We start from the raw sequence: 22,674 nt of genomic DNA on the forward strand, positions 1-22,674 counted from the left end.
CTGAATGGAGGGGACTTTTCAAAGTCAATCCTTCATTCCTGTCCTCCAGGCTGGCCCTTGTGTGACCGCAGGGAGATTGATTCCCAAAGGCCTCAGCAGTGGGAGGGAGGGGGGCGAGTCCACAGCCTTCCTTGGTCACTGAATGAAGGGCCCCATTATCATCCCTGGGAGAAAATGCTGCCTTAAATCTAGCCCGGATCCTCTCTGTTCCCCTTTCATTTCCTCTGAGCTGGTTCTCGGGGAAGGTGGAACACTTCATCACCTTTTACATAGCAACACATTCCAGGCCGGTCTATGATAATTCGTCTTGCCTGCTACTGGCTGCCACCCCAACGCCTTTCATCTTTCCCCAGAAAGTACTCTTTTCTAAATCCTCTGGCCTGATGGGCAGTCCCATGCTCGGTAATGTACCAAGTTCTGCGCGTATGGGGCTGCAGCTTTTTCACCTACGGAGTGTTGTCCACGTGCCCAGTGAAAACAAAAAGAGACGAACAAAACCTGCTAAACTGAGCGCTTCTGCCGCAGGCACTGAGACCTTGGAGCAGGGGCTTACCATCTTGGGCCTCAGTTTCCCCATCTGTAAAACAAGCTGCAATTGCTGGCAAGAACCTTTTGGCTCCTGAGTTCGCAGGAGCCCCTCACTGCTACCAACAGAACCTTCCCCGCCCCGCCCCGCCCCGCCCCGCCCCGGCTTCATCTCCCTCGGTGGGGAGCCAGAAGGACCCACGGGCGGCGCCAGCGGGCGGCTGGATCCCGGTGCTAGGGGAGGGCCGTCTTCTCCCAGCGCGAGGTCTCTCTGGGGTCGGTTCGGTCCAGCAGCCGGGCTGCGCCTCTGAGTCCTCTTCACGTCCTCCCCTTTTCCCTCGCCCGCTCTGCCAGTTCAGGCAAGCGCCCTCGGGTTCACTGGGAGAATGGAGTATATTAGAATATTCATATCTCATTTGCATGACCTCGGCCTCTGGAGCGCCGGGCCTTTGGCTCCGCCCCCGCCTGGAGGTTCTTCCCGAAAGCCACGCCCCTTAAGAGGTTCTTAAGCAGCGGACCCGCCGGCGTTACCCTTTGAGGAGTCCAGAGGCTGAGCACCGGTCTCTGCTTTACTGTTTCCGGCCCTTTTAAGGGCTCTTGGAAGTCCTCGGCAGGAGCTGAGGCTGAGTAGCGACTGGGGCTGATGGGGCCCTTCCTGGCCTGTCACTAGTGACCCATGGGATGAGGAGGATGAAACCAATAATAGTTGCCATTTGTTGACACTTCCTGTGTCTCCAGTGCTTGTGAACTTTATCCACATAATCTCATTTAACCATTATCACAACTCTTTGAAATGTCGTCCCCCTGAGGAAACTGAGGCACAGAGAGCTGACGTCTGTCCTAGCAGGGTCCTCAGCTTGGTTCCAGCAACTGACCAGACGTCCCCAAGCTATTCTGGCCTTGTCAGAGGCAGAAGTTGGACAGGCGAGAAAGCCAAGAATCCCTCTCATGATCCTCATCTCAAATGGCTGTGTACCTGGTATTCAGCAAGGCCTGGCCTTAGGAAGGAAACAATTCTTGGCAATTTGATGGGTAAATGTCAACCTCACATGTGTGTTGCTCCTTACAATTTTCAGAGCATCCCCCGTATATTATCACATTTGTGCTTCACGCGCGCTGTGCCAACAATATGAATAACAGTTCCATATGGCCCGGAATGCATATTTTAAGCTATATTCGCCTCAATCTAATTTCATTACCGTACAACAGAAAAAAGTCCAGACCATTCTCTGAGATTTGATCTGAGAGGAGTGATTTCCAGAGCAGTAGCCATTTTGGAGTTAACAAGGATTTGATTTGTTTATAAGGAATTTTAGATTTGTTTCTTCTAAACAAATTCGTTTAGAAGGAATTTTACAAAGCAATTGAGTTTTCCGTAGTATAAACCCCAGTGACGGGTCATATACATAAGGGAGATTCCAAAAAGGATGTGTGCTTTGCAAGTGAAGTCAGTGACATAAATCTCCCAGTGGAATACTTAAATGCTCAGATAGAATTTGCTTTAGATATCAAAAGTCAGCTATGACAGTTTTACCAAGAAAAAAAACCTCAAAAAGGATATTAAGTTTTGACACCGTCTAGGCAAATTATATTTGAGGTGGCTTAAGAGTCAAAGAGTTTCCACATTTTAATAAATTTTTATATGTTTTGTGCCACATCTATGATCTGACTAGATTAGGAAAAGAAGCAAATGGATTTGGGGAAGACGACGCTAGGGAATTTGAAAGTGGAGAATAAAAAAAAAGGAGTTAAAAAAAAAACCCATCCTGGTTCAGGGAAGATGAAGCCAATAGCTTCAGAAATGTTAGGTCTCTGAAAGACAGGTCAACGCCTGATAACCAGGCAAATATAAAATGGTATGTGTTGAAACAGGCCTCATGGCTCATAATGAATGCTGCGACTGGCATCGGATTCAGGTTGGCACCCTTGCTTGAGGGCTGCTTCTGGCCCCCATGGGAATATCGTCCTCTGGAGAGCAAAGGAGAGTGACCCTCGTGCGCAGCACTACGCCAGAAAGTCTGCACTAAAAGCACAGGTCGCATGGCCTGCCTCTGAGGGTCCTGGAGCTCATCTGTGGGGGCTGTTCTTTCCAGGGGACCACATACTGAGCCGCTGGGCTAGATTTAATAATAGAAAAGAATCTTCTGCTCCCATGAACTGGCAAAATAAGCCTAGAGAACAAACTAGAAAGTGAGGCAGCCTGACAGCTCTGAGAATGGGAACATGTGCACATGACAAACGTACACGTGAAAATACAGATGAGTTAATATGAGAAGGGACCCTGAAAATTAGAAATAGTTTTATTTAGGGATGTGGCGTTACCGATGAAGTATCTGTGCTTATAATATAGAGTTTTCCTACTTTTTTTTAAGTCAGTACAGATGTGTGTCTGTGCCAAACATCAAAGAAGTCCCCCAATTGTCATATTAGTGTGACTATAAGAGCAGCTTCTTTCCCAGCATTTCATATTTAGAAATAGTAGCCTTGGAGGGTAAACCATGTGGCCAAGCTGCCTAGAAACTGCTTTGATCCCTTGCTCAGGGAAAGCCGTTCTTAAAGCCGCAGGCATCTCTTGGCATGGCTGAGAGTGGAAGCTGAAGGGGAACAGATTGGAGGGTGGAACTTGAACAGGCTATTGAGCGGGGAGGAGGGAGAGAAGAGCCTCTCCCCTGCAGCCTGGAGCCCTGCAGGTGACAGGTTCAGGTGAGGAGAGACTGGTGTTGTAGAAGAGACTGGAGATGCAGCGGGGTGAGGAGAAGCCGAAGCCAAGAGTCAAGAAGGTCATTTGGGATATTTTTGTCACACTATACTTTTTTCTTTTCAAGATCTGTCAGGGTGGACATGGCTCAGTGGCCAGACTTTGTGCCTGGCTGATGGATTTGTGCTTCTCACACCTGACTCCCTCTAAGAAGGTTTAGCCCCTTAAGGACAAAGTATTTTCGCTGTTTCAGAGAGTCAAGTGGCCAGGGAGTTCTCGGGGAAAATGAGAAGGGATTGGTATTAGAAGGGGGCGCCTGGCGGTTCAGGCCTTGCAGAAGGTCTGGGAGAAGTCCTCTGGGGCGTGGGGTGATCTTCATCTCCCTCCCCGCCCCCACTCCTTGCTCCCCAGTAGAAATCAGCTACAAATCTCAGCTTGTTGGGAACAGATGGCCTTGGCTGACGAATAAGCCACCGCAGGCTGCTCCACCTGTTCTCGGGCTGGAATAATCAGCTCGAGACAAACATCGGCGCTGAAATAACTCATGGCAGCGGGTGATGAGCAGGCACAGATTCCAAAAATCTCTTAAATAGACCCCCTCCAACTCTCTCCTCTCCCCAGCCCCTAGAGGCCATCAGGGGAAGGTAATGGAGCGGAGAAGACAGATAGAGCCCCAAACCGAGCATGATGCCCGAGCTGGTGGTGCCGAGGGGTTGGGGTGGGGGCGGGGGCCTGGGCAGGGGGGCGGGGCTGAGTTCTGCGTTGCGGAGGGGGCGCGGGGTGGCGCGGTAGGGAACCGTTCACCTCAGCAGGGCGGGAAGCAATTTCTCAAGAGCGTGTGGAGAACGTGGGAATGGTTGGTCCATGTCAGGGACAAGTGTGAGGAGATCTCACCCATCGGAGGTAGTAGAAAACTGAGAATTTGGGATTCATTTGCATTTGTTCATTAAAGGAGTGATATGCAAATGGGATCAAGCTACCAGCGAATCTCTCCTCCGCTCAGACAGCTCTGCCCGCAGCAGCTGGGAGTGGGTGCCTGGGTGCCCGTACTTCTGCGGACTGGTGTTCAGCTTCCCTCCCCTCCTAGATGAAGTCAGCTGGGCTAATGTTCCCTGGCAGAGGCAGACGGTCCCGTCCGGCAGTGGCAGCGCAGGGAAGCAGTGGTGATGGCAGTCGGGCGGTGCCGGCTGAGATGGGGGTCCGGCTCCCGTGGAGTCAGTCAGGAGAGGGCAGGAACCGAGAGAAGAGGACGCTGACTCTTTGCTCTGGGTGCCTCCCAGGCAGCTCCCCTTGGTCCCCCCGCCTGGTCTGGGGCACAGAGGGTGGGGGCTCTGAGGCCTCAGCGGCTATACTAGCCACAGAAGAAGCCTGCAGAGCCTTTGGACTCCCCAGTTGCATCTCTAACTGCCATATATGGTTTCCCGCCAGTGGCCCCTGAGGCCCAGGGGCTGGGAGGACAGAGCCCTCACCCATCATTTAGGGTCACACAAACCTGTTCTCCATGAAGCAGGCTGTGCTCACAGAGATGCCAGGGTGTCCCCTGTCCTGCTGAGTGCCTGGCTCTGTGGCTCTCACCCTGCTGCGTATTTGAAACACTCAAGGAGCTGTTTTTGTTTTGTTTTGTATACAAAAAGTTAAAAGAACAGTATAATGAACTTCTTTATCTATCAAGCAGCTTCAGCAATTGTCAAGACAGCAAATCTTGCTTCATCTACACCTCTGCCTACCTCCCCATTCCCTTCACTGGATTATTCTGAAGCAGACCCCAGATATGACATCACCTTATTAAGAAATACTTTAGTGTCTGTCCCTCAAAACAGAAGAAGACTCTAAAAAAATGTAATCACAATACTCTTAGCACACCTAAAAAAATTATCAATAACTCCTTAACACCAACTAGCCAGTCAATGTTTAAATTTCCCTGATTTTAGTTGATATATTAACAATAAATTATATGAATATAATAATACATAGAATAGAAAGTAATTTCTAATTAAATTAATATATAAATATAAGATATAATAAATTATATTTATGTAAAGTTAGTTTGTTCAAATCAGGATCCAGACAACATTGAGGCGCTTTCTAAGAAATACCGTGCTCAGGGCCTTCTCTCTCAGGGATTCCCTTTTAACCGGCCTTGGGTGGGGCCCAAGGATCATATTTTTTAAAGCTCCCTGGGTGGTTTTAATGTGCAGCCAGGGTTGAGAAATGCTCTCCGTTTCCCTCTGTCAGTTTCCTGCCAACTCCTCCTCAGCCGGCGGCTAAATACCTCTGTGTGCCTCTAGCCAGTGGACCAGGCAGCTCCCACAGCAGTTGGCACCAACGTGCCTACCTGGATGGGTGGAGGGCTGCCCACCTTCTCCAGGCTCCTTTTTAAGGTGGGCTCCACGTCTCTGTAGACACAGCATTCTTTTTCCCTACAAATTCACGTACCACGTGTGCTTGTTCCTATCTCTTTCTCCCCTAATACACGAGGTGCCTGTTCTTGCCTTGCAAGCGTGGCAGATTTTTTTTCGTGAAAATAGCAAAATTCCTGCCTCAGGAAAAAGTGAGAACTTCCCTGGGGGCTGTACTCGTTTGGCTGCTCAAGTGGCTCAGCGCCACGCCGAGCCGTGCGAGGGGCCTGCCGGGGGCCTGGCAGCAGGTGTAAAGGAAACCTGAGACTGAGTGGGACTTGAACCCAGCACATTTCGGGGAATCTACAAAACCTTCTTCTCTTGGAGACGTTGGCCCCAGGAGCGTTTAAGAGTTCACAGCTGTTCGCCCCTGCCTGCCCATGGCTTCTGCTTCTGTTCGCTCCCTGGCCCCTCCACTCCGCCTGCCTTTTGGATTTGTTCCTCCCTCCTGTGTCCCCCACTCCACGCCTCACTGAATGTTGGTGAAACAAATCTTGTCTAAAATAATGAGCAATCAACTACCCTGATGCTTGGGGCAGGCTGGGCAGGGGCTGGGGAGAAGGGGTAGGGAGCTGAATCATTTATAAAGCTTAATAAAGATGCAGATGAGCAAGCTGACTAGGAGCTCAAGAGCCCGGCTTATTCATTATTCAAAGTTATGTAAATGCCACTGGGTCCTGCGTGTTAGAATCCTGCCCCTTGTCCCTGCTGCTTCTCCCAGCCTCTGACAGATCCAGCCTGCTTCGTGCCTCCCCCTCCCGGCAGTGCGTCCATTCACAGCCTTCGGTGCTCGCCCAGATACTCCAGGGTAATAAAAATCCCAGCTCGCCTCTCTAGCCAGAGTCTTCCAGAGGTTTTGTGGGGAGGCCCTGGCCTTCAGGCAAGCCCATCTAGGTCCAAATAGATGGGCTTCTCATTTTTAAAAATTTTCAAGGAAAGAATACCATGAGAGTGCTTATATCCATGTTTTAATACCTCACAAATCTACTTAGTGGGATGGAGTTCCTGAGGTCTAACCTAAATCTCTCTTGCTGCACTGGAAGCCTACCATTGAAATGGAACATCCAACAACCAAATTCTCTTTAGTCGCTACTCTGAGAAGTAAAACGTAGGCGTCAAGTCACTCTCCAGCCTGCTGTCTCCAGACTAACCTGTCCTTGTTGCCTCCTTTTACCTTTCTAGACAACTGAACCTCCTTCCAAGTTAGATTCACACTCCTGTCTTAAATGTGTTCTAGGAGGGGCCGGCCCAGTGGCGCAGTGGTTGAGTGCACACGTTCCACTCCAGCGGCCCGGGGTTCAACAGTTCAGATCCCAGGTGTGGACATGGCACCACTTGGCAAGCCATGATGTGGCAGGCGTCCCACGTATAAAGTAGAGAAAGATGGGCACGGATGTTAGCTCAGGGCCAGTCTTCCTCAGCAAAAAAAAAAAAAAAAAAAAAGAGGAAGATTGGCAGCAGATGCTAGCTCAGGGCTAATCTTCCTCCAAAAAAAAAAAAAAAAATGTGTTCTAGGAGACCAAACTCTTCTGAGGGTTTAGCTTGTGTTGACTGCCCTCTGTACCTCCTCTTCTCCACATCATGATTACTGATTTGCACCCCACAGTTGCCTAGGTCTTAGGACTCAAATTGCTTTCCTTTCCCCTGACTCTCCTCTCTGTGCACCCTTTTTCTCATCACCCCCTAAATTTTCAATTTGGTGAAGCTGAGAGATGAAGAACTGGGTCAGAGTCGCAATGGCATCGATTGCCTCCGCTTTCCCTTCTTTTCTAGACTAGCTTGCCTCCCTCCCCCCCAATCTATTTTTAGCCTGCCTCTGTCTTCCTTAGTCTTGTTGGCAACCATGCCGGCCTCTTTCTCTTCGCTGCCCTTATCTCTCCCCTGCAGCCTGTGCAGACCCCAGCTGCCCTTCCAGAGGTCTCTTATTGCCTGCCACATTTATTTTGATTTTCTCCCATCTTGAAGATATGTAGGGTCTGCCTGAAAGGCGATGCCTGGCCACGCTCAAGCAGAAGGGAAGCAGGGAGATAATGCCAGCAGGTCTGTTTTGGCAAATCCATCAATGTTACTAACACCCTCAAGTTGTCCTCCGACCCCTTTGACAATGGCTGTCCTCTCCTCTATGCCCGTAGACTCTGTATTCCCTACGTCTCCTCTTCCCCTCTATGCCCGCACCCCACCCCTAATAAGAAATGCTCAGTTCCTCCCATTTGGGCATCCGGACTGTTTCCTTTGGCTTTGGGGCACTGCAGCATCCCTGGAGGTCATTGTCTGCCTTCTTGGCCTGCAGATTGCCGGTTTCCTCTTCTCCATTCCTGTTTTTCTCCACTCTTCCCTGACCTCATCCCTCCCACACACACTCATCCTCCTCCACATGCCCCTGCCCCTGTCCTTCCTTGCACCCTGTTTCTAGGACACACAGACTCATTTGTAAGGGGCCTCATCCAGCTCAGGCAGGGCTCAGTCAGCATCCCCCACTTGTCCTTTCTCGGCCTTCTCTAGACATTGGTCTCCTCCTTAGCTGTCACCAGCAAGCTGAATAAGACTGGATATTTTGGAAGGGGAGCTGCAGCTGGCTGGGGGAGGAGAGTGACACTGAGAAAAGCAGAGGCAGAGGGAACTGCGGACAGCTGTGGAAGGAGACAGAGAGGTTCCCAACACCCTTTCTCCCCAACTTCGCCAGCTTCGGGGCTGGCAGGATCTTACACTGATGCCTCTCAGTACCTGCTTTTTCTCTCCAGCTCAGTGATAACACAATACCTAGTTTTGCAATTCACCACATTCTCTTACCTGCATCCAGATATCTGCTTGGCGCACTCCCTCTCCTCCTAGTCTGCCCAAATGCCCCTCCTCAGCGAGTCCTGCTCCCACGACCTCTGTCAAAAAGGAGGCCCCTCCCCCATCGTTCTCTACCTTCCTCACCCTGCTCTGTTTTGTCCCCAATGCACTTGCCACCTTCTAACGTATAATACAGTTTACTTCTACATATTGTTTATGCGTCTTCTCCTCACTGGACTGCAAACACCACAAGAGCTGAGATTTTCTTTTCTTTTTTTTTTTTTAAAGATTTTTATTTTTTTTCCTTTTTCTCCCCAAAGCCCCCCAGTACATAGTTGTATATTCTTCGTTGTGGGTCCTTCTAGTTGTGGCATGTGGGACACTGCCTCAGCGTGGTTTGATGAGCAGTGCTATGTCTGCCGACAGGATTCGAACCAACGAAACACTGGGCCGCCTGCAGTGGAGCGCGCAAACTTGACCACTTGGCCACGGGGCCAGCCCTTGAGCCGAGATTTTCATCTGCTTTGTCCATGGATGCATCCACAGTGCCTGCACATACAGAGTTCAATAAAGATTTGTCTGTTGAACAAATGGGTGAATGATCTTATCTGATCCTCACACATTCCTGTAGCATTGGTTGGTGGTATTCCACTTTTTTATTGTGGTAGAATGTACATAACATAAAATGTGCCACTTTGGCCATATTTTTTTAAAGATCTTATTTTTCCTTTTTCTCCCCAAAGCCCCCTGGTACATAGCTGTGTATTTTTAGTTGTAGGTCCTTCTAGTTGCGGCATGTGGGATGCCGCCTCAGCATGGCTTGACGAGCAGTGCCATGTCCGCGCCCAGGATCCAAACCGGTGAAACACGGGGCCATCGAAGCGGAGAGCGCGAACTTAAGCACTCGGCCGCGGGACCGGCCCAACTTTGGCCATTTTTAAGTGTACAGTTCAATGGCATTAAGTACACTCGCTTAAACCACGTTTGTGTTCGTGTTGTGTAAGACATGATGTTGTGAACCTTAGCCACCGTCCATCTCCAGAACATTTTACATCTTCTCAAACTGAATCTCTGTGTCCATTAAACACTAATTCCTCAGCCCCCCCCCGCCCCCCAGCCCCTGGAGACAACCATTCTACTTCCTGTCTCTATGAATTTGACTGCTTGAAGTACCTCTTGTAAGTGGAACCGTACGTGTCCTTCTGTGTCTGGCTTATTTCACTCAGCATCGTGTCTTAAAAGTTCATCCGTGTTGCACTATTCCCATTTTACAGACGTGATTCCCACTTTATAGAGGCTGAGGTTCAGGAAACCATCTGAGAGCGCATAAAAAGCAGATCTGGTGTAAAGTGTGGGATGGGGCTTTTATAACTCCCTGGAGAAATCGGTCTAATCCACGTGCCTAGGCCTGTAAGGCAGTTGAAGAGTAATTTCCTCTGTGTTGTATTTCCTTTGGGAACGTTTTTACTCTTACTCCCGTTTCCCACTCTTCTCCCCTCAGTGACTCCTCCTAACATTTCCACCCCACCCACTCCCAGTTTTTCTCTCCCCAGAGCCCTTTAACTCAGGTTCCTCGGGTCAAGCTGGCCTGGTCTGGAGATCCTCCTGCCCGGGTTCCGTGTGAGCACATTCAGCCTTGCCTGCATCCCTGTTTACACCCTTGCCCCTCCGCCCACCCTGGGGTAGTTATGAGCCTGTTCCCTTCCAAAGCAATTAGTGCGAGGAGGCCAGCCGACTCGGCACTAATGCCATTTCATTAAGTGGGAGCAATCCTAATGATAATAAAATGGCACATTTAACATTCAAACATTGAACAGGGTTTCTAAGCGAGTGTGTCTCTCTCTTTCTTTCTGGTATAACAGCTCCATCTTCATAAGGACCTGACAATACACCTTAATGAGAGACTGGGGAGCCGAGCATCTTTTCAGAGCCAGAGAGAGGATGAGAAGCAGACAAAGAATCCAGAGGAAGAGGGTGCAGTGCACTGAGGGGATAAAGATCCCAAGGACTCCTGGGGTAATGGATTCTGTGGTGCTGGTTGAGACAATTAAAGTCTGTGAGAAATAAGGTCACATGGAAAATAAAGCCCACCATGGACTTTAATGCAATGCAATTATTTCTTTATTTATCTGTTTGTTCAACACATTTTTTTTCAACAACCATTTATTGTGCCCCCAAGATGAGCCAGATTTTGTGGGAGTTTGTGGTGAAGGGTGGCTCTAGTTTCAGGAAAAGGAACTTTAAGGGTGGTAGTGATCCACAAATCATCTTGTTTATCCTCCCCTGGGCAGCTTGAGTCAAACTCATCCCAAGTTTATCAAATGTCCTAGCAAAGAGATTTTTAACAACTGCTGTGGTCTCCTGAGCTAGTCCCTGTGCCCTCTCCTTATTGAGACATCTGTCTCAAAGGTCCTTATCACTCTGTGATTAGAGAATATCTGATTGACCTTCCAGAAGAAAAAACATAGTGGGGATGGGGAGCTGGCCAGGGGAAGAAGGTAGATACAGTCATCTGGTGTTTACAAGGGACTCAAGAGAGGCAGGAGAAAAGGATGACATCTCCCAGCCACTTCCTTCATCTGAGAGGCCTTTCCCAGCAGGTGGCTTTACTCCCAGCTCCTGTGCACAGAAGGGAGGCTGCCGGCCAGGGGTCAAAGGTGGGCTTTGCCCAGGCCTGGGAAGCGGCTAATTCGAAAAGGTGTCAAGTCATAGGATGGCGTTAATTTCATGCTTAATTCATACAGGATCTTCCCCACGACAGGGGCCAGCTTGAATCCATGCCCTAGGGAAAGGAGACAGGGTTGTCAAGCATCCTCAGAGACAGGGGTAGGCTCTCTGGAAGTCCACTACACAGTCCTCAGCTAAAGCTTTCTCTCCTCTTGGTCGCATCCCAAAGCCAGAAGTTGCCTTCCACCATGAGGACCCTTTCTTCTCTGATTGCCCTGCTCAGCCCCCTTATACACTCAAGGTCTAGGCTTTCATCCTATCTAGCCAGCCAAGGATGTGGAAAACACCATCTTGCCTGGCACTAAGGTAAGCACCCCATCTGCCCCTTCTCAGGCTCACCAGAGAATCCAGCACCGATGACAATGTTGTCATGCTTTGGATGTCGATCAAGAATGAAGTGCTCATCAGGGGTGTTCTAGAAAGAAACAATCACACCTGTGTCCTCCGAGGATAGAGGGAGGAGGAAGAACTGCAGGCTCAGAAGGCTGGATTTCTTTCCAGAAAGAATGGGAATGAGGCACAGGAATGCTTTCTGCAAGCCCGTGCCCGCTCTGGGTATGCCAGTCTTTCTTATTTGTCCATCTGCCTCCCTTCTCCTACAGAGCTATGAACACAGTAGGTACTCAGTTAATGCGTGTAAACTAACTTTAGCCAAGTTGCCTCAGGCCCTGGTGACATCTGTCTCTTCTCTTTGTCCCTAAGGCCTGCTCAACTAGAACATCTTGCCAAAAAATCTTTTAGAGCTCTTCTGGGAAACATAGTGAAGGACTGCCAGGCATAAGCCTGGTTTCCTAATGAGAAGGAATATGAATAACCTCCAATAGGCCCTCTGTGGTAGAGGTGAACCGACCCACAGAAATGAGCTCATTTATTTCAAGTCACATCCTACGTCAGGGGTCAAATAGAGTCAGGCTTGAGCAGCGCAAGGCCTGTCTGTCCCCTGCCCTGTCCTCCAGGGCTGTGGGAGGGCCTGGCCCGGCTGCCCACACCCTTACCGTGTACATGCAGCGCTCCATAATGGCAGGCTCGGGCTCCAGGTCAGGTAAGTAAGCTCTGACAAAGTGACTCAGGATTTGGACGTCTTGGATGTCCGAGAATGCCGTGGGGCAGTCCCGCTCCTCTGGATCTGCCTTGTTGCCGTAGTGATAGCAGACCTGGCTCCCAATCAGAGTAGTATGAGCTGCGAGGGCTGGCCTTCCCGCACACCCACCCAGCCCAGGGAGCAGGCTTGTGCACAGAACGCCCCCATCCATCATCCCAGCCTTCCCCAGTCCTGACAGGTGCCGCTTATTGCCTAGCTGTCCGTTCCCCTGCCACCCATGTGTTTGCTAAGGAGGGGCTCCCTTTGTGGGGCCTCAGGACAGCGGCGGCGGGGGGGGGGGGGGGGGGGGTGGTAGTGAGTAGCAGATAGCCAACAGTGAAGCAGACTCCTGCTGCTGCCCTACCGGGATCTGAGGGAGTCTGTTGAGAGCAAAGTTAGAGCAGCTGCCCCAAATCTGTGTGGGCCCCTGTTAGCCTCCTCTCAGCCTTTCCACTCACCTTCACCAGCCCTGGGTACTCTCCGGAGGGCAGCCCATAGATGTGGTGGGGGGCCAGGTTGAGGCCAAGGCCCAGGAAGCATGGAAAGCCCTGGGACACACTATAGCTTCCGGGAACCTTCTCTCGCCAGTAGCACACACTGATCCGCAGGGTCTTGAGGCAGGGAGAGGAAACAGGAAATAAAGAGAAAGCCATGGAGCTCTACAGACAATGGAGCAGTTTCTCCTGAGGTCTTGTAGCCCTTTAATACAAGCCTGGATGCCCCGCTTAACTCATCCATCCTGTTTCACCTAATCCTCATGTCCTTTACAAGTTACACTTTGTTATGATGCACAAAAATCTCTGAATCTCTGTCTTGTCCCCTATTCTTAGTCTTCTTCCATAACTGCACCCATCTGTACTTCTCTATCTCCAGATAATATCTCATATTTACTAGTGCTTACTATAGGCCAGGCTGTCTCCTAAGGTCTTTATATACATCATTTAATTTAATTTTCCAACAGCCCTCTCCCTCATTTTACAGGTGATAAAACTGAGGCTCAGTGAGATGAACAAATTTGCCCAAGTTTGTCCACTAACAAGTGGCAGATCCAGGATTCAAACTCGAGTCCATCTGGCTCCAAGGTTTCTTCTCATCAGTGCCAGCTCTCAGGCTTCCAGCTCCCCTTACCTGGAGAGGCAGCTCAAGTCCCAGGGGTCGGAGGAGCTGATTGGTCCAAGGACCTGCTGTGATGATCAAGCTCTTGGCTTGGTACCTCTTGGAGGTGGTTCTCACGGTGACTGGGAGCCCTGGTTTTATCTCCATCACCTTCTCTCCATCACACACTATGCCACCTAGTTGTCGAATTGCATCCTGAAAGGGCAGGAGAAGGGAAGGGTGAATTGGTTATGTATGGTATTCACCCTGGCAGGCAGAGTCCTTCCCTCAGGGCAGAAAAGAGAGCACAGAAGCTAGACCTCCTCTCCCATATGGACAAGGCCCAGCAGGGTGTATAAAACTGCTCTGCCCCAAAGGTCAAGACTAAAGCCGGCAGGGCAAGGGCTCTCACCCAACGGCGGGGTCAGGGGAGGGCTGATTGGGACCCAGGATGCCCAGAGCAGAAGCTGTATTGCCCCTAGGGCTGCACAGTATCACCTGGAGGGCTCTGAGGGCCTTGTCTGCATAGAGCACTCCTCCCGACTTGTCCAAGAGCCCTACTTCTCCCCTGGCCATCCGAATATTGGGGAAACGTTGCTTCAGTTCCTCAGAGGGAAGACACTGGTGTTCCACCCCCTGCCTAGACAAAGTAGCCTGGAACATCTTTAATTCTGGATTCTCCTTCATTCCCAGCAGCAGTAGTCCAGTCTGCCTAAAAAAAAAAAAGGACACCTGGATGAGGGTATGCATGAGGGCCCTGGGCCATGCTCCTCATTCTTCAATAACGGTCCCAGGGCAGGCATCGAGGAGAGTCCCAGCCTCACGTTCAAAACGCAGGTGAAGTCACCTCAATTCTGTCCTAAGAGTCTCAGCGTTACTGCGCTGCTTTCCAGCCCGCTCCCAAGTCTGCCCTTGGCTCTCACTATTGGTTTGGTTGTCCCTCCATCTTCCATCCTCAGGATCCATCCTGCCCTTGAGGGCAGAGATCCTAAGTCCTCTTTGATCTCCAACCCAGAAAGTGGTAGGTGTTCTGTGAGTTTGATAAGATTTCTTCCCCTTCCTCCTGTCCCCTGACCCCATTCACTATTTTCATCTCTGTTCTTTATCCTCTCTTTCCCCTAGCCCACTGTCTGCTGTTACCTTTCCCTGTCCCTTTTCTTGTCATATAACGTTTGGTGCCTTCCTGTGTGTCTGCCTGTGTCTCGGTTCCTTCTCAGGGGCTGCCCATTTTGTGGAAAGGGTCCCAAAGTGGGAGATGTGGCTCAAGGTCCATTCCCGGCCTCGCCTCTGTGGCCTTGCTCCGATTGCTCACTGCTCCAGGCCGCAGATTCTCCTCTGTTATCACATACTTGTTGGACTGTTGGTGGTTCCACACCACACTGGCACCACCCCTGACCCAGGGGCATGTGGCAATGGCATGGGCCATTTTTTTAGTTGTCACAGTGCCTGGGGATTGCCACTCACATTTAGTGGCCAGGGATGCCAAATCTGCAATGCTTGGGGAGATCTCACCCAAATGCCAATAGCGCTCTCATGGAAGAACACAAGTTGATGATCTCTTAGGACTCGAGTAATTAATTCAGTGATTCTATGATTTCGTTTCTCTCTACACTTCCCTCCATGTTTCTTAGTCCCTAAGGGAGTGAAAGCTGTTTCTCTTTGATGCTTTCTATCTCTCTGTCACAATAGACTAGAGCCCCCTTTTTGTGGGAACTGATCTAAATAATGGAAGGGTCACTTTGGCCCTTGGGACCACTCCTGTGTCCCCCTCGGTTTCAGCAGGTGCAGTGACCAGCATCAGCCTGGTATATCCCCCAGGTACTGCGTATAAAGCTCGTAATAGCCTATAATGGAGTCTCATGGATATTACATGCTTCCAAATCCCACATTATCTGGTTGGGGGGATTAAAGAGAAGATTGGGAGGGGGTAGGGACGCAGCAGGCCCTGGTGCCGGTGTCAGTACACAGAGCCGCGCAGCGTGCCCAATCCATTTGCCACGGCCCCCGCCTACCCAGCATTCACCACTGGTGAGAAAGCAATGAACGCCTCTGCCTCTTCAAAGCTCAGCAGAGGAAAGATGCTGTAGAAATTCCCATGGCCAGCAGACAGTCTTTTTCCTGTGGCCCCCAAAAAGACTTCACATTGGTTCTTAGGTAATGAAAACTCCCCTAGTAAATTTATTGGTCAACAGGATAATTACGAAGTCATCCAAGTGTATGTTCTTGAGCCCAAACCCAATGGGGTTGTGGTTGGGTAGAATTCTGGGAAAGACCTGGCTTAACCCTCACCTCTGCAGTCATGATGTCAGATCCCTGGCCCGGAAATTCCAGAGCAGCGTGTTCTCACCCCTGCCTGTGTCTCTCAAATACTCTGAGATTTCGTTACTTTCCCTTCCTCCTTCCTCCCTTCCTTCCTTCCTTCTTTCCTTGAAATAAGAACTCCTCTTACAGAAATGTACTCTATGGGGAAAATGAACTCATGCCAAGACAATGGGCAAATCTGTCGAATTATGAAATGCTGAGCGACGTTCTAATTCCCAAGCCGTCCTGTGGTGGATGAAGCAGGGGCTCCCCATCCCTAGGAGTAATCAGCGAGCTGATTCTGCCGATGAATGTAATTGTGCCGATTGTAATCATTCTGCTCCAGCTCTCTGGCCCTGTGGCATTTATTTTTTCGCCCAGATATTGATCTAACAGTGGGAAATTTTCCATCTGAATTTGTGATACTGGACCCTCCCCTAGTCCGAAGATGCGTTTGGGAAATTCTCATTTTCCGTGGATCACAGCTGAGCTATTTGGCCTGAGGGAAACCGTGCACTGCCGGAGAAATGCCTTGGATTGGAGAGAGATTTTTGACCATTATGAGCAAATCGGAAATAAATGTAAAACACTGCCTGGAAATGCAAAGGCCTGTCATTACGGGAGATAGGTGAGAGGCTCCTGTGGGAAATGCCTAGAGAATTGGAAATCAGTCAATCAAAACCGGGACAGGAGAACAGGCCTTTTCCCCCCAGAATGAAGATAGATGACTTCCATGGGCAGATTGAAAATCATTTAAGTGCTTATTTTCTTAATGGCTTTTCCTAGATCCCAATAAACAGATTGCTCATTCTGCATCAATTTCTCACCCCTCTGCTCTGGGCCTCCCTCTCCTCTTTGCTCAGACCTAGGATACAGAGTTTGGGGAGGGGAAGAGTGAGAAGGGACAAGGGCATCACAGGAAAAAAAATATCCAGGAAATGACTGGTCATGGCTGGCCTAGAAAGAAGGCACCTTGAAGCGAGGCTGGGTTGTCGGGGAACCCTGGAAAGCATGCAGCTCCCGATTCCCAGGACTCAGGCAGCCAAGTGCAAAGCATTTGGTATGAACTGTGCCTTCCCGTCAACCCTAGCTGCATCCAGCACTAGGAAGAAGCAGTGGAAGATTCCTCCCAAGGGCCTTGTTGACTCCTCTCTGGCCCGACTAAAGCCTGGACTTGACGTAGGGAGTTGGCGATCAGGGATTTCCGGCAGTTACTACAGCAGGACAGGAGGCAAGTGGCAGTGGGGAGGAACTGGGAGGGGCAGACACCTCTCCCTGCATCTACCATCTCCCATCCCGGGCTCCAGCTCTCCCCTCTCTGGGTTAAAAGTGCCAGGCAAGCCAGCTCTCAGAGTCACCTTGGAGAAGGGACTGGAATCAGGACATGGTAATGGCTGCTGTCTTTGTTGGTTTCAGAGGAGCTCTTGGCATTTCATCTTCCGCTCAGTGGGTCGAGGTGGAATTGGTTAACAAAGACTGCTCCAGGGAGGGGATGTGGCTGACAAGCCAGACACTTCGCAGACACAGGAAGCAGCAGCTGCGGAGGGGGCCACCAGGTTCTGCCAGCAGCTGTACTGCCTACGGCTGTGATCTTGTCTGATATTGTCAGCTAAGCAGGGGCAGCCCGGGTCAGGAGCTAGATAGTAGGACTCAAAGGGAGAAGGCAGGGCAGGAAAGAGATGGGCCACAGAGCTGGGATTTCTGTTGGTATCAGCATCCTGGCTGCACATATCATAAAAGATTCAGACCTTGTGACTGGACATGTATCATTGTCTGTTCCCAGAATATATGCAAATATCCTGAGCCCACCCATGTTTAGTATGCCACGGTCACAGGAAGCAGTGGAACAGAACAAAAAGCATTGGGCAACCACCTTAACTACCAACTCCCGAAGGTGTTTTTTTCTAATCATCATCAAAAAACATTAAGTAAATACATTCATATCTATCAGTTAGGTTATGATATTGTGCTAGTTCTTCCAGAAGCACCTAGGAGAATAAGAATCACAAAGATGATGAATCGTTTAGAAAATCAGAATTAAGAACAAAAGCTAAAGGAATTGGAATGGGAAGTATCTGTACTGTGTCCTAAGTAAAAGAACCCAATAAATTAGTGTGCTTGCGTTAATTAGGTTAGCCATAAGAAAGGCCTTGTTAACAATAATAATAACACCTAGCACTCTGACGAACTTTAAAGGCTTTTCAAAGCACATTCGCGTCACTCTTCATTGTTCACACTTGGGGCGATGAGGCAGCAGGATGGTCTGCTAAGAGGGGTGCTGACGTGTCCCGGTCTTTAAATGTACGTTAGCAGTCTTTTGACCTGGGATGGCTTAGGCAGGAACTTGTCTGGAGACACGGGAATGGACGAGGTAACCAGGCTGTGGTATTTTCCAAGTCGGGGCCGGCGGATGACAACCCAGAGACCAAGTCAAGTCTGCCACCTGTTATTGTCTGTCGCAGAAGCCAAGATGGCTTTTAGGTGTTTAAATGGTTGATAAAAAGCAAAAGAAGAATAATACTTCATGGCATGAAAATTGTATGAAATGTCAGTGTCCATAAATACAGTTTTATTGGAACACAGCCATGCTCATTTGTTTACATGTTATCCGTGGCTGCTTTGGGGCCACAACGGCAGAATTGAGTAATAGGCAGAGCTGAATACTTGCGACAGAGACTGTGTGGCCTGCAAAGCCGAAAATAGTTACTATGTGGCCGTTTACAGAAAATGGTTGCCCAGCCCTGTCCTAAACTAAGAGTATAGTAATTCCGTGATTTGCACTAACAGGTTAAGACCCCGACTACTCAGCGACCCTCTCATCAGGTTGTGGGGAGAATCGAATGAGTTAACCTGCATCAAGTACTTTTAGAACAGCCTTAGTTTCTTATTACAAGGGCTAAATATGTGGTGATGATGGTGATGATGATGCTGATTTGTCAGATACTATTCTTTTTTTTTTTTTTTAAGATTTTATTTTTCCTTTTTCTCCCCAAAGCCGCCTGGTACATAGTTGTGTAATTTTAGTTGTGGGTCCTTTTAGTTGTGGCATGTGGGATGCCGCCTCAGCATGGCTGGACGAGTGGTGCCATGTAGGCTCCCAGGATCCGAACCGGCGAAACCCTGGGCCGCCGAAGCAGAGCGCTCGAACTTACTCGGCCACGGGGCCAACCCCATATCAGGTACTATTCTAAGCCCTTGACATACTTATCCTCACAAGAGCCCAATGGCATAGATATTATTACCCCTACTTTACCGACGAGAAAACTGAGCCTCACAAAGGTTAAAGATCTGGCTCCAAACCACACAGCTAAATGTGCCACAGCTGATGTGTGGACCCAGGCCTGCCAGGTTCCAAAGTCCTTCCAAACTGCTGTCCTCCTGCCAAAGAGGTTATGAGAATCTCCTACCCAAGGGTCCCTTTCCCTCCCTCCAGCAGCCATTCCCCTTGATGTCCACAGTTGCTGCATCTCATCCGTCTCCTCCTGCCCTTCTTCCTCCAGGGCTCAATGGAGAGAGGATACAGCTGACCCAGAATAGGTGAAAGGAACTGCCATTTATTGAAAGATGCTAGGCACTGTGCCAAGTATTTCATAAGAGTCTCATTTAATCCTCACAAAGCCCTATGAGAAAAAATGAGGCACAGAGAGGGACGGAAACTTTCCCAAGATCACACAGCTGGGAAGAGGTAGAATACAAAGTCAAATTCAAGCCTGTCTGACTCTAGAATCGTCTTCCCTCTGGAAGATTCCAGACACCCTCCTAACATCTTTTAGTTGCCTCCTCGTCTGCTGGAAAGAAGTGTGCCCTCCAAGGCCTCGGCAATTCTTTTAGCACAAGATAGTCAGCAGTATTCACAGATGGCTGACAGGGAGGGGTCCCTTTGCCAGGCTACCCCTCAGCAAGACGTGCTCCTTTATTTGGGTGCTGGGTGCATTAGCTGCCTCTGGAATAAATCTGTAATTAGCTGCCCTAGCTGTATTTGCATAATGGATTTCACTTTGTTCTTAAGTTAATGGTGTTTTTGCAACAGAACAGTAACCTCTTGGTTCCTGGCCATTAAAATAACTGCCACCCTGTAGGGTAGAGGCATCATTTTGTAGGAAGTTCAGTTAAGAGCCACAGAGAAGGTGGGAGGGGAGAGGGCGCACGGTTAAAGTCTCCTTTGCGTCAAGAGTTGTCTGCCTTCTTCCCCGAGGGTGTTTCAAAGGTCAGTGAGGGAGGAGTCTTAAGGGTTAGAGAGAGTCCTACGGGCAAAAGGACTGCAGGCTCACTCCTTGGCAAGCAGTGGTGCCTGAGGAGCACCCCCATCTTGTTCCTACAGGAGGAGGAATTCAAAGAGAATGAAATGGATTTATAGGGGTCGCTCTGGGAGTGAGGACCCAGCGTGAATTTTATGACACTAATATGAATATAAAGAATCAAGACAGCAGCCTTCTATTCTATTTCAATCCCCACCCTGGAAGAGTCTCAGATGCCTCCAGGAGACATAGATACAAACTCCAGCTTTGGGTATCTGCCCACAGTGTCTTTCCAGCGGTTTTCCCAGTACACCTTCTGCCAGCTTTGGACACATGGTCTTAACCCAGTCCTGGAACTCAGAGCCTGGCAGGAGCCAGCTGGATCTGTGGGGTGATCATAATGACAGTGAGCAGAATACGTCCATGTGTCTGGCACTTCTCTACACCCTGTGTCCCTCCACTGCATTTCAAGTGTTCACGGCACTGCCCCCTCATATACTAAAAGCACCACCAGGTGCTGGGCCCCATGATTCAAGGGATGCCCCCCTCACCTGTGTAATTGGGTTCCAGCCTCATGCTCCAGCTGGGCCCATATCTGGTAGCATTCATCCATCATCTGGGTGTAAAAGTCTTCAAGGTACGCCTTTCGGATTATCCGACTCTGCCCATGGGAGCTTCCTCGGGAGTGTGGCAGGAAGAACTGGAAGTGGAGAACAAGAGAGCCAACTGAGGCCGTCACCCCTTGCACTGCCCCCAACCCTACCCAGCTCATCCTGGCTGTCAACCAGGAGCACTTATTCTTCAAATATTTCCACATATTCTCCCTTTATGGCTGAGTTACTGACTTGGCTATCAGGACAGAAGTTCTTCAGTAGCATTAACTCAGGGTCTTTTTGCCAACATCCTTCACATCCCAAAATCCCTTTATTAGTCTCCTGTCATCCTTAGACTCAGAGAGAAGCAGAATTAGAAAGAATCTTTGAGATCCTTCTACTTTAGCCCTTCATTTTATGGACAAGGAAGCTGATGCTGACTATTTCTCTGTGACTTCAGAACACTTGGGACAAGGAAACCACCTTGGGATTTAGCAAAAGATGGAGAATTTCCCGCAAGGTTGGACAGGAATCCCTCAGGCTTTGAGGAACTGATAGAGAAATGAAAAAGTTTTCTAACCAATCCAGCTCATTACCAAGAGGAATAGACCAAAACCAGCCTGGATAGCTGTAGGCAGAATGAGAGGGTAGAAACTTCTAGAAGGTAGGCTGGGCGGACCTGCCCTGGGAAGGACCCTGTAGGTATAGAGGCCCACCCACAAGTGCAGTGGTCACTGTAGACTGCACTGTATGGAGTCATCTTTTTTATAAGGAAAAATAAGACCTAAGTCTTATTTCCTGTGTATCAAAAAAGGAAGCTGCTATTATCCAGAAGTGGCAGAAAAAACAGAAGCCTCTGCTGGGTTTCCAGGTGAGAGGCCAGAACAGGCAGGGAAGAATCCTACCTTTTAGGCTGACAAATCAGCCTTTGCCTCTAGGCAAAATTTTCTTTACTTAAAGTTACCCAAAGCAGAACTGATTATTTTTCTGGGCCAGATCAACCTTTTTGGCCCAGACAAGACTGCATGGCAGGAAGGAAGCAAAGAGGGCCTGGGACACTTCTTGGTCAAGAGCAGAAACTGGGACGCAGTAAATAGAGGAAATGTGCCCAGAAACCCAACGTGGGTCTTAGGGAGGGTGGAACTTTCTTTGCATTGTCATAAAACACACCAGGCAGCTAAGCTCCAAATTGCACAGAATTTGTGATGATTAGGTCCTTTGGCCTTGCCCCATAGCCTGCTGCCTCTGGAAACCCCTCTCTAGGGGAGGAGAGAGGAACAGTCCCTTGGGTCAGGAGTACAGAGGGGACACAGTACCTGCTCCAGCAGGAGGACCCTCTTCCCGTGTTTGGCCAGGTGGTATGCAGTGAAGCAGCCCTGGATGCCTGCCCCAATCACAATGGCATCACAGAGGTCTTTCTGAGCAGCCATGATGCCTACTGAGTCAGTCCTGGAGCCACAGAGCCCACCACAAAGGAGAAGGCCAGCAAAGGCGGGCTCCCAGCTGAAGGCGGAGGGGTAGGGCAAAGTGCAGCCTAGCCAGCATTCCCACAATCCCCTGGGGCCGTGTCCTTCTCCTCACTCCCCGCAAAACCTGGCACAGGGCTCAGTCCCCACCCCCCCTGCAGAGCGGAGCTGGGTAGTCTGATTTGTGAGGTTTCGCCCAGCTCAGCTGCCAGCCTCACCCTTGCATCCCTCTAGCTTTCTATTCTTGGTTCAATTATTGTCATGCAAATAGGCTCCTTCCTATGCCACCTTCCTGTCTCATTATGATCTTTGTCTCAGAACTTCGGCCCAGGAATTTCAATGCCTCTTAGACCAAGCTGGGCACCGGGAATGCTGCCTCCCCCTGCTGGCTTCCCTCTCTTCAGCCTGATTTCCTCTGGAGATACTCAAGGGCCGAGCCAAGAACTTGGCGCTATGCCCAGGGTACGGCCCACCTCGCTCGTGGGGGGTGAGGTCAGGGGGTGGATGCAGGGGCCAATTGAAAGGGCAGTTTTGTGATTACAAAATTATTCTCAGCATGTTTTACTTTCATTTTTTACAAAGGAGAAGAAGAAATGATCCTGAACAAATGGAAGGGACACTGTGAGAGGAGGAGGCTTCTCCCAAGGCACAGACAGGGAACCAGGCACCAGCCGAGGGCACGGTGGGGGCCCTGTCGTGGGTGCTGCCTCTGTGCCAGGTAGTGCGCCAAGTAAGTACTTTTTCAGATGTTCGGGACAGAGCTAGTATTTGTA

General features: G+C 49.8%; 1 protein-coding gene across 1 annotated transcript; it reads right to left on the reverse strand.

The window, feature by feature from the left end:
* Positions 1–10,541: 10,541 nt before the first annotated feature.
* PIPOX (pipecolic acid and sarcosine oxidase) lies at positions 10,542–21,950 on the reverse strand. The gene is made up of 8 exons (XM_046676964.1): positions 21,752–21,950; positions 20,394–20,542; positions 13,802–14,015; positions 13,337–13,519; positions 12,667–12,819; positions 12,123–12,281; positions 11,467–11,542; positions 10,542–11,182 (listed from the first exon to the last, which is right to left on the reverse strand). Exons 1-8 carry the CDS (start codon positions 21,863–21,865, stop codon positions 11,052–11,054), a joined length of 1,179 nt encoding a protein of 392 aa, XP_046532920.1. The 5' UTR covers positions 21,866–21,950; the 3' UTR covers positions 10,542–11,051.
* Between the last annotated feature and the right edge of the window lie 724 nt (positions 21,951–22,674).

Source organism: Equus quagga, chromosome 11 (assembly GCF_021613505.1).
Source record: "Equus quagga isolate Etosha38 chromosome 11, UCLA_HA_Equagga_1.0, whole genome shotgun sequence".
Lineage (NCBI taxonomy): Eukaryota > Metazoa > Chordata > Mammalia > Perissodactyla > Equidae > Equus > Equus quagga.

What these genes read in the sequence shown, in the direction of transcription:
- PIPOX (XM_046676964.1), bottom strand. Translation starts at nt 21,865, where the DNA reads ATGGCTGCTCAGAAAGACCTCTGTGATGCCATTGTGATTGGGGCAGGC. An exon ending in GGGTCCTCCTGCTGGAGCAG is followed by an intron (nt 20,543 to 21,751) that starts GTACTGTGTCCC and finishes CTCCACTTCCAG; the next exon opens with TTCTTCCTGCCACACTCCCG. An exon ending in AGTACCCAGGGCTGGTGAAG is followed by an intron (nt 12,282 to 12,666) that starts GTGAGTGGAAAG and finishes ATTGGGAGCCAG; the next exon opens with GTCTGCTATCACTACGGCAA.